Source organism: Protomyctophum parallelum (genome assembly GCF_964188405.1).
Source record: "Protomyctophum parallelum genome assembly, chromosome: 13".
Lineage (NCBI taxonomy): Eukaryota > Metazoa > Chordata > Actinopteri > Myctophiformes > Myctophidae > Protomyctophum > Protomyctophum parallelum.
In genome coordinates this window covers 1,377,908-1,387,360 of record NC_139708.1, presented here as the reverse complement: position 1 = coordinate 1,387,360, position 9,453 = coordinate 1,377,908, and the positions used below count along the sequence as shown (strand labels likewise).

At 45.3% G+C, this 9,453-nt stretch overlaps 1 protein-coding gene across 7 annotated transcripts in view; it reads right to left on the bottom strand.

Annotated features, from left to right (window-relative positions):
• Window positions 1-446: 446 nt before the first annotated feature.
• brd4 (bromodomain containing 4) overlaps window positions 447-9,453 on the bottom strand; it is a 43,651-nt gene continuing 34,644 nt past the window's right edge. For 2 of the 7 annotated variants that reach the window (XM_083780671.1, XM_083780667.1), the window contains exons 7-19: window positions 8,880-9,008; window positions 8,419-8,667; window positions 7,760-7,989; window positions 7,256-7,587; window positions 7,051-7,152; window positions 6,545-6,943; window positions 5,494-6,297; window positions 5,176-5,282; window positions 4,540-4,678; window positions 4,316-4,446; window positions 3,858-4,063; window positions 3,529-3,772; window positions 447-3,303 (exon numbers count right to left, since the gene is read on the bottom strand). In XM_083780671.1, coding sequence (XP_083636797.1) covers window positions 3,235-3,303; window positions 3,529-3,772; window positions 3,858-4,063; window positions 4,316-4,446; window positions 4,540-4,678; window positions 5,176-5,282; window positions 5,494-6,297; window positions 6,545-6,943; window positions 7,051-7,152; window positions 7,256-7,587; window positions 7,760-7,989; window positions 8,419-8,667; window positions 8,880-9,008 — 3,141 coding nt within the window. In that variant the 3' untranslated portion in view covers window positions 447-3,234. Of the gene's footprint in view, window positions 3,304-3,528; window positions 3,773-3,857; window positions 4,064-4,311; window positions 4,447-4,539; window positions 4,679-5,175; window positions 5,283-5,493; window positions 6,298-6,544; window positions 6,944-7,050; window positions 7,153-7,255; window positions 7,588-7,759; window positions 7,990-8,418; window positions 8,668-8,879; window positions 9,009-9,453 lie in introns of those variants that run through there. The other 5 variants (XM_083780669.1, XM_083780668.1, XM_083780670.1 and 2 more) reach the window with 5 other exon arrangements.

Sequence of the window (9,453 nt, the reverse complement as noted above, 5' to 3'; positions counted from 1 at the left end):
TCAAAAATCACTATTGGGAGGAAACATTCACACTAAATCTTGTGCATCTTATTGATTGAACTTTAACAGTTTGCAGAAAAAAGCACAGGAAACTACAGTTCAATACAAGGTCTGCCTATGGCTTGTCCTTCATATTCAATGAATAGGGGAAAAAAGGGGGGCATGTTGTATGTTTTGATTCAAAGATGCAGGTATCGTGGATCAAAAATTCAGGTCTCCCACGACATCTGATATTCTAGTCACTCTAGTGGAAACACAACTATATACTTTATAGCTGCTGTGATTCCCCTAGTGAGCTTTAAATGGATTGCCATGGGCACACTTCCCATACACTGCTCCTGCTTTGATGTATAGCAACTGTCTGCTTGCTTTTTTAGTCAACTAGCAATTGACATCAATCCTTTTTGGATCTCTTGGATACATGAATAAAAAAAAGACCAACAATATTTATTTCATTTTTTTATTTTCTATAAAAGAGATGAGTTTATTCAATGATCATAACAGATTGAAGACCTCGATAGACCACTCACATACCAAACAATAATCGAGGAAAATGTCTGAACACAACCCCCCCTCCCCCCAAAAAGGTGTAACACAAAATAAAATACCTGAATAAAGCGAACTCTGAGCTGAGCTGCAGGTCAGCACATTCTCTGTAGAACCCATGGCACATTATGTCCAACACTTATTGTGAAAAAGAAAACGGCATAACCCATTTAGCCCAAATTATGCTTCGTCATACGACGGTGACGCACGTACAGCGGAGCATAAATTAGGCATTATGAAAAGTGTTGCTTGACAAAAATAGTATTTTCAGTTGAAAATACATGACTTTTGTCAAGCGAAGTCACGTTGCTGTAACGTGTTGATGCTTTTTCGGTTGAAAATCGTATTTTTGTTGCACAGCACTTTTTTTTTGCCGAAGCATAAATCAGGCTTTAAAGGAATGAAGTTTTTCTCTTTAACCCCTTATTTTCTTTTTTTAAACCATTCTAATAATAAAAATTATATATATTCATATATGGTGGACTTCATAGAAATAAAAGGTGACTTAAGCAGAGAAACAAGTTCTCCTGAAGCATCGTTTAATCTCCTCACCAACAGAATGCTTATCTACAATGGGGAACATGTCTCCCTGCACCACAAACAAAAAACACATACAGTCGCACAGCCATCCAAATATACACATTCACACACCTAGACGTACACTCAAATGCTAATGTGGCAATGCGGAAATGGATCTATCTAAAATTGCATGATTGAACAAAATGAAAAAGTAGTTGTCAAGTGTGTACACTCGTCATAGAAGTCCAGCTAAAACTAAATTTAAAACCTGATTATTGATAATGGGTAAAATATAAAATGTTGACTTTCCTTTGTACACAAAGTTCCAAAATCTCCCTCCCCACCAAATATTACACCACCCAGTCCGTACTCACCCCTTCCTACCCTAAGTGTAATAAGCCACCTAGATTCGCAACACAATACAGGCACTGGAGAAAACACCATAACAGACAAGTCAAGAGGATGAGATCAAGTTAGATTTCAATAATCCCCAATCCTAACAATGTCTCAGATAACAGAATCAGAACTCACATCCACTATTATCGAAAGAACAATGATATAAATCAAGACTTTTTGTTTGTTTTTTTCAATGTTTTCTTTTTCATAACTTCTGGTTATTATACTTGCACTGTCAACAGCGTGCCCTCAATAAATTAGGAAAATGTGTTGTAAAGACTAATCGAGTGCCAATCCCTGCAACAAGTATGGAAAACTCTACAGGAAGTGTCTGTTATCAGGGTAATTAAGTTGTTCAGTGTTTTATCTCCTTGATTGTTCTCCCCTCTTTGCATATTGCTATTAAACCAAAACAGTTAACCACTTAAACCCTGTCTACTTAACCCTTCAGGGCTCTATACCAGACCTTCTAGTATTTCCCATTACACCAAATCTCTCCTTCCAAAAACACTAGATATTCTATTTTCGCCTGTTTGCCCCAGAATTGGGATGCTAGGGTTCAAGCGGTTAAATCAGATCAGAATAAAATCCTGGCCAATTGGGGGAACAAAGGACAAGGAGCATGTCACCTTTTTCATTAAATTAACAGGTTCAGTAGTGTGAAATGTGTGCTGGTTGCAAAGAGGCCAATGAAAGAAGTGTTCCCACCGCCAGGTGTAATACACATAATGGTGTTACTGTCATTATGAAACCATAATCTAACTAAAGCTCAGAAACAGCTGGACTTCCCCCCCACTCTCTACCAGCAAGATCCTGCTCTATCTTCACACAAACAGACATGGTAATACAAAAAACTTCAAATTATTCTGTTTTTGATAAATACTTGCTGGAATAACAATAATGCATATATTAGGGGAGTTTTTGCTAGCTACCTACATGTTTTGGGACCAGGACTTTTAGCATAAAAGGATAATGGATTGTTTGGCATAGACATTGGTGGCGGAGTGTATTGGTGAGAAGATAAAAACAAAACAACAAAGATCCAAAATAAACAGTTATAGTACTATAAGAAAATACTTCTTTCAGTAGATCCTACATGATGAAAAAGATCTGCACTGCTCCCACTCCTGGTTTTAACTGTTGTTATTGGTTTGTTCATGTGTCCAGGCCACAGAACATACCATCTGTATAGGAAATAGTGTGTAAGGCAAACTGTACCTTCTCTGCTGAGAAATATGTTTTACAGTATGTACGTTTTTTTTTCTTCGCTCCTTCTTCTTACCCCTCTCCTGGAACCCACCCTTGCATGTGTTCAACATACAACAAAACTAAACAGAACATAAAAAGACCAGTCTTCTTCACCACCTCAGACATCTGGCAGTTTCACAACACCTCGGCAGTCTGTCAGTACTTTTTCAGAGCATTTCATAGCTGTTGGGACGTCTTTTCCTTTTACAATTATTGTTCGCCTTTGCTCCCGCACACGCCATTTAAGAGACATGTGACAACAGTAATTGTGTCAACAGGAGTCCTTTCTCTCTCGTTACAGTCAGTACAATGCTGTATTCCCTGTTCACCATGTCCTTTCGGTCCCCAGGGCTGGTAGCCGATGGCCGCACGTCACTGTGGGCCAGTCCAGCTATTTAATTCAGTCTCTGAGGGCCACGCCATGTCTACAAAGACTCCTTGTCCCTCTGTAGTACATGATCACTATTTCATTTCAGAGGAAGATCCTTTTCTTTTTTGCAGTTAACGTTTCTGTTGAGCTCCACCTTAAAAGAGATTCTCTTCAAAGATAGCCATTAAGTCACTTTGGAAGTTCATGTCAATGGTTGCCGTCATCTGGGAAGGAAAAAAAGAGCAATGGGTTAAATGGGTTGATGACGCGAGAGGCCGAAAACAACAAGAAAGACTTTGTCCCATGAAAATTAAATATTTCTGTCAAATTCCTGTATAATACAGTTCAACACCAGCTCACGACCTTTGTTTCCCAATTCTATATAGAATCTAAAGAGACGAAAACGTAAAAATAAACACGGACACTTTAAAAATAAGGCAAAATCTCACCGCTTCTCTCCTCCTCCTTTCTTGTTCTCTGCGGCGTGCTAGCTCCCTCTGTTGGTCCAGTGCACTCTGTGCTGAGGCCTGAGGTGGCGTGGGGGGCTGGGGTGGCTGCTGGACAGCAGCAGGTGGGGGCTCCTGCTGCTGCTGCGAAGGGGCCTGAATGTGCTGCTGCTGTTCCAGCCGCCTACTGCGAGGTTCCTCGTGCAGCCTTCTGGGTGGCTCCATTACCTCCTCCTCGTCCCGACCCCTGGGAAGACCGAGCGGTGAGTTAATACCCAGGTCAAGTCAAAATGCTTAAAGCCATAGCGTCTCCGCTCTCGGCCTGTTCTTACCGTAGTTTTTCTTGCTCTCGGCGGAGCCTGTCTTTCTCTGCCTGCTCTGCCTGTGCTTTCAGCGCCTTTTCCCGCTCCTCCTTCTCCCTGGCAGCACGGCGGAACTGCTCAAAGCTATCACTCGAGGACTTCACCGCGGATGAAGGGGCCGACGTAGACTTCTGTGCCAGGCTAGCCCATGAGCCCATATTCTTCACCTTCACATCCTGTAAAAGGACAAGACGGTAACAAGAGGAAGAGAGATCATCATTATTGATCAGGTATCATGTGTTGAATTAATAACAAAAGTGACTGCTTTGATGGCAAATGTGGAGCAAGACAGACATCTACAGTATATAGTAGTGGTTATATTTTATATGGATATTTATGGGAATTATTATTTTGCCATGCCAGCATGTTTTAACTTTCAAATCAAGCCAACGTAATGCACTAATGACAAACTGCAGACAAACACCCACCTGTACCTTTTTGGGGGCAACAGGCATCTTGGGCTCTTGCTTAAACTTCTCCTTGTCTTGCAGTAACGGGGATGGCCCAGTGGACTCTGAGGAACGGATGACAGGGCGGGAGGTGTCCATGGACTTCACATCTGCACAACACAAGCAGACAGTCTCAGCATCCACCATCACAGATCACAGACAGGTAAAACAGGAACCGGAAGTAGACTTGTTATGTTACTCACTCTGTTGGCCGTGGCCAGGTAGAGAGGACTTGTTGTCAGGATGTTTGTGATGGTCTGGTCTCATAGCAGGGTTGAAGGGTTCTCCTCTGGGGAGCGGTTTCTCCTCTTTCACCACAGCGTGACTTGGAGGAGGCCTCTGCTGCACGCAAAGCAAATGGTAACATAAATATTAGTTGTATGACAAAATTTGGATTGTGGTTCAATCTCACAGCTCTGATTCTGAATAGGATATACACATACAGTCACATTGAGGTTTCTAAGCAGCCATGGCTCAAGCACACATAAGTATTTGAATTATCATTTTCCTGATGTAGGCTCTGCTCTATTGGAGACAAGGCTCAGGATGCAGCTCACAAGAACGGCAGCACTAGTGGAACACCCTGGACACTTAGTACTATCTTATCTTAACGTTATGCTAATGTTAGCCAACAGTGCTAGGTTATCTAGTTACAAGAATATCAACTTAGTACTATTAGTAACATTACTGTAGCTAACAGGATGGATAACAATGTGTGCACCCAGATAACCGTTTCAGCAGCACTCCTCCTCACATTTGTTTTACTCATCAGATCCGCACAAAAAAAAATTAATCCCCAAGTGATCAACTGTATAGCTATGTCAAGCAATGTTACTCACCTTTTTAGGCTGCATGATCTGAGGTGGAGACTGGTGAGTGACAGGTGGGTACTGTGGTAGTTGTGGGGAGTGCATCATGAGAGGGGAAGGGTTCTCCCTCGCATGACCTGGAAGACAGGAAGAAAATCCTTAACACTACAGCCTGCTTCATCCACAGCAGTGCTACAAATAATCACACTCACACTCACACTCACACTCACACTCACACTCACACTCACACTCACACTCACACTCACACTCACACTCACACTCACACACACACACACACACACACACACACACACACACACACACACACACACACACACACACACTTACCAGTGTTATACGGGTCAGGTTTGATCTGGCGAGGGGAGGGTTGCTGCTGGATAATCTGCTGTGCTTTGGTGGTGGGCAGGGCTACCTTGTGTTGTGTGATCTGGGACTGACCAGTCTGACCAGGGCCTTGCTGGTAACCCATCTGCTGTGTGTGTTGCATATGGCGGGCTGGGTTCGAGTGCATCTGTTGGGGCTGGGCTTGGTGTGACGGGGCTGGCGGAGCCTGAGGCTGGGCAGAGAGTTGGGGAGGAGGCAGGGAGGTCTGAGCGGACAACTGAGACTGCACTTGGACAGACTGCAAGAGAGGAGCCTGGCTTGGTTGCGGCTGCTGCTGCTGCAGCTGCTGTGGGTGTTGATGTTGTTGCTGTTGGTGCTGCTGCTGACGTGCCTGGGCCTGGAGAGTCTGCATGAGTTGCTGGGACTGCTGGGTCTGCTGGGACTGGCGGCCTTGGAGCTGCTGCAGGTAGAGCTGTACTTGGCTTAGGGGCACTGCAGGGCCCGGTTCCTCGTCCTCCTCCAGCAGTATCTGGGGTGGCTGGGAGGAGAGCAAGCCTTGGGGGGTGAGTGTTGGAGGGGACAGAGGCCGCTGGTGCACAGGCTGAGGAGGGTGGAGCATGTGAGAGGGAAGCTGATGTTGTGGAGGGCCTGATGACTGGGGGGGCTGCAGCTGCTGTTGGATGGGTGGCGGCTGCTGCTGCTGAGGTGGCGGCGGTGCTGCTGGCTGGTGCTGGGGGGGCTTGGGAGGTAGCGCTGCTGCCTTGTGACTGGGCCGAGAAGGCTGCTGGGGCAGGGCGATGTGCAAGGCTGAAATGTGGTCAAGAAAGATAGGAAAAGAAAAAGTTGATTTAAAAACTAGAAAGACTGCCCGCAATAGTGTGCATACTTCCCTCAAACAATATGCTTTTCAACCCAGGAATTATTCGAGCAACTCACTCATTCACACCACGTTTTATTATATGCAACCATCCGTTCTCTAGTTATTATGGTTATGGTTGAAATAAGGCAACATAACCCCTGTCCAAATGATTACCACAAATATGTGGATCCATACCTGGAGATGGGAGGACAGGGTTGAGGAAGGGGTGAGTCTCCGGAGACACTGGCACAGCGGCAGGGTGAGCGTTGAGTGGGTGAGGGGGAGCGGGTGAGGAAGAGTTACCAGCGTGGTGGGACAGATGCATGAGGGGCGGGCCAAAGTGCGTCGCCAGGGAGTCAAAGCTGTTCTCTAGCATCTGGGAAGACTCCAGAGGCGCTACAGGGGGAGCGATGAAGCCTGTGGGGGGAGGAGGCTGATGCTGCTGCTTCAGCTGGATGCCAGGATGGATACCTTGTGCCTGGGAGCGAGGTCCAGCCAGGGCTGTAGTAGAACCACCCTGAACATGAGTGGGATGAGTTTTCCTCCCTTCCTTCACAGACTGGCCTTTCTTCTTCTGTTGTTTCGGGGCCACTCCTGAAAAGAAGCCTGGTTTAGTTTCACGTTCATAGAGGATCATAAATCCAGAGGTTTACTTTCATAGAGGATCATAAATCCAGAGGTTTCAAAGAACCAATCCTTACCCGTGGTCTCCTCACGCTCACTGTCTGAGCTGGAGCCACTGCTTTCTGAGGAGGACCCAGCCTTCTTGGAGGAAGTCGTGGTTTCCATGGGCTTGTCAACAACTGCAGACAGGAAAAGAGCATGATCATATATCACGTTCAGGCTAAAATAATAACATAAAAGAACAAGGAGAGTGACCCGTTCTGATTCTCTACAGTCACTCACCAGGAGCCTTCTTCTTCTTGCGGAGGCACGACGACACGTATCTCTCCAGCTCACGCAGAGTCGAAGGCTTCAGTGTCTCAAAGTCGATCTCGATCTCATCAGGGTTGGTGTTCTTGAGCGAAGGCTCCCGGGATTGGATGATGTGCACAACTCGTCCCAGCTTGTTTCCGGGAAGCTTGTTAATGTCTAGGCTTAGCTGCCTCTTCTCCTCGTACGACATAGGCTTGCACTTTTCCCCCGAGGCCGACGACCCCGCCGCCCCGAGGTCGTCCTCCAGACTGGGAGCAGACTGCATGCTCACCGGGTGGTTGTTTTTCACCACGTCCTTTTTGCTAAGGGGTCACAAAATACAAACATAGCTTTAAGAGATTGGGGAGAAAATACAACATTGTTTTTGTAATTACAAGCCAACTGAATAGGCGCCATATATCACAGTACCTCAGGGCATTGTACAGAATGCTTACTTCTGCGTTGAGGTGTTGGGTGTAATATTAATTGACTAACCTAGACTTCTTCTTGGGGACAACTTCCTTGTTGGTATTGTTATGGTTCTTTGACTTCTTGGGGAGCTGGGACACGGATGTGGGATCCAGGTTCTCGTCTACCGGACCAGGCATTCCTCCTTTCTTCTTATGCTTGTCTTTCTTCTTCTCTTTCTTCTCCTTCTCCTTTCTCTTTGGTTTGCTGGTTTGCGGCGTGGACAGTGCAGCGAGCTGCTCATGTACAGCCTTGAGCTGTTTTCGAGAGAAGGCCAGAAAAGGAATAAAAAAACTGGACAACTGGCTAAAGCAGTGGTTCCCAAACGAGAGTCGAGACCCAAAAGAGAAATTAAGACTTTTGCCACAAACTAGTGAAAATAGCAGATCTACAAGCTCACACAACGCGTCGCTTCGCGTCGTGTTGTGAGTATATACGTAGATCTGCTATTTTCAATACTTCTTAAACATTCTCTTATATTTATGGAAAATATTAGTTTTTCTGATATTATATATTAAATATGTGTGTTGGAATTGTTTTAATTTTTTTAAATATTTTAAAATAAGAGATATATATATATATATATATATATATATAAAAGGGGGATATTACTGGCGACCCACACATATGCAGTGCCCAACCCAATGTTTGATAAACGCCAAAGAACATCAATGAACTTGTATGACCTCACTGACCTGCTCCTGGAGCTCTGCCAGTCTCTGGGCACGCTCCTCCTCGGAGTCGTCGGTGGAAGACTCCGACTCGGAGGACGAGTCACTGGAGCTGTCGGAGGACGCCACCACGGGCGCCACGCGGCACAGCGGCGGCTGGGGTTTGACGGGGGCGGGGTGGTGCAGGGGGGGAGGCGGGGCGGAGAGCAGCGGCTTGGTCTCGGGCTCGTCTGGCATCTTAGCGAAGCGCATCTCAAAGACGTCCTGGAAGAAATGAGGAGAGACGGACAATCTGAGCAAGCGTGTATAATATATACGGTAGAGGTCGTTTCTCACTGAAATGTACGATTATAAACATACAAAGCACAAAGTAGTAGCCCCAATGAGCTACGAGTTTAATTAGATGGTGAAAACACTGCCATGGCAATGTTTTTGCCAGAGCAATCCTAATTATATCCATGTTAAAACACCTTTACCTGTAGTTTGCGGGCCATAGCTACAACCTCATGGTCTGGTGGATTATACTTGTAGCAGTTGGAAAACATTAACCGTACATCAGCAGCAAACTCCTGGGCTTCCCTATATTGCCTGTTCTCCAGCTTGACCTATAAACACATCAAGAATCTGGTAAGAATCTGGTATTGTTTATCTGGATGTCCCAATCACGTATCTTTGCTCCCGTTCCGATTGCGATCATTAGATTTTGAGTATACCGATTTTCCCTGATCCAATATTTTTTTATAGAACTCTTATTCCATATCACAATAGTCCAATATCCAATTTAAGAGACTTATTGATGGGATCAGAAGAGAATCTGCTAGACCCCTGGGAGATAGATTGCTAATGTGGAGTTGCACCACTTCTCATCAACTCCCAGTCCTTACTGCAGGACTTACTGCAATCAAGCCGTGCTACTCATCCACTGCGTAGGGAGTCTGGATCGAATGCATGACCTACCGACTGAGCTACCCATTGTTTATGGTAAGCAAGTTTTTCAACACGTAAATCCATTACTAATGGAAGTAGCAACAAGTAAGGTGTTGTAAGTGA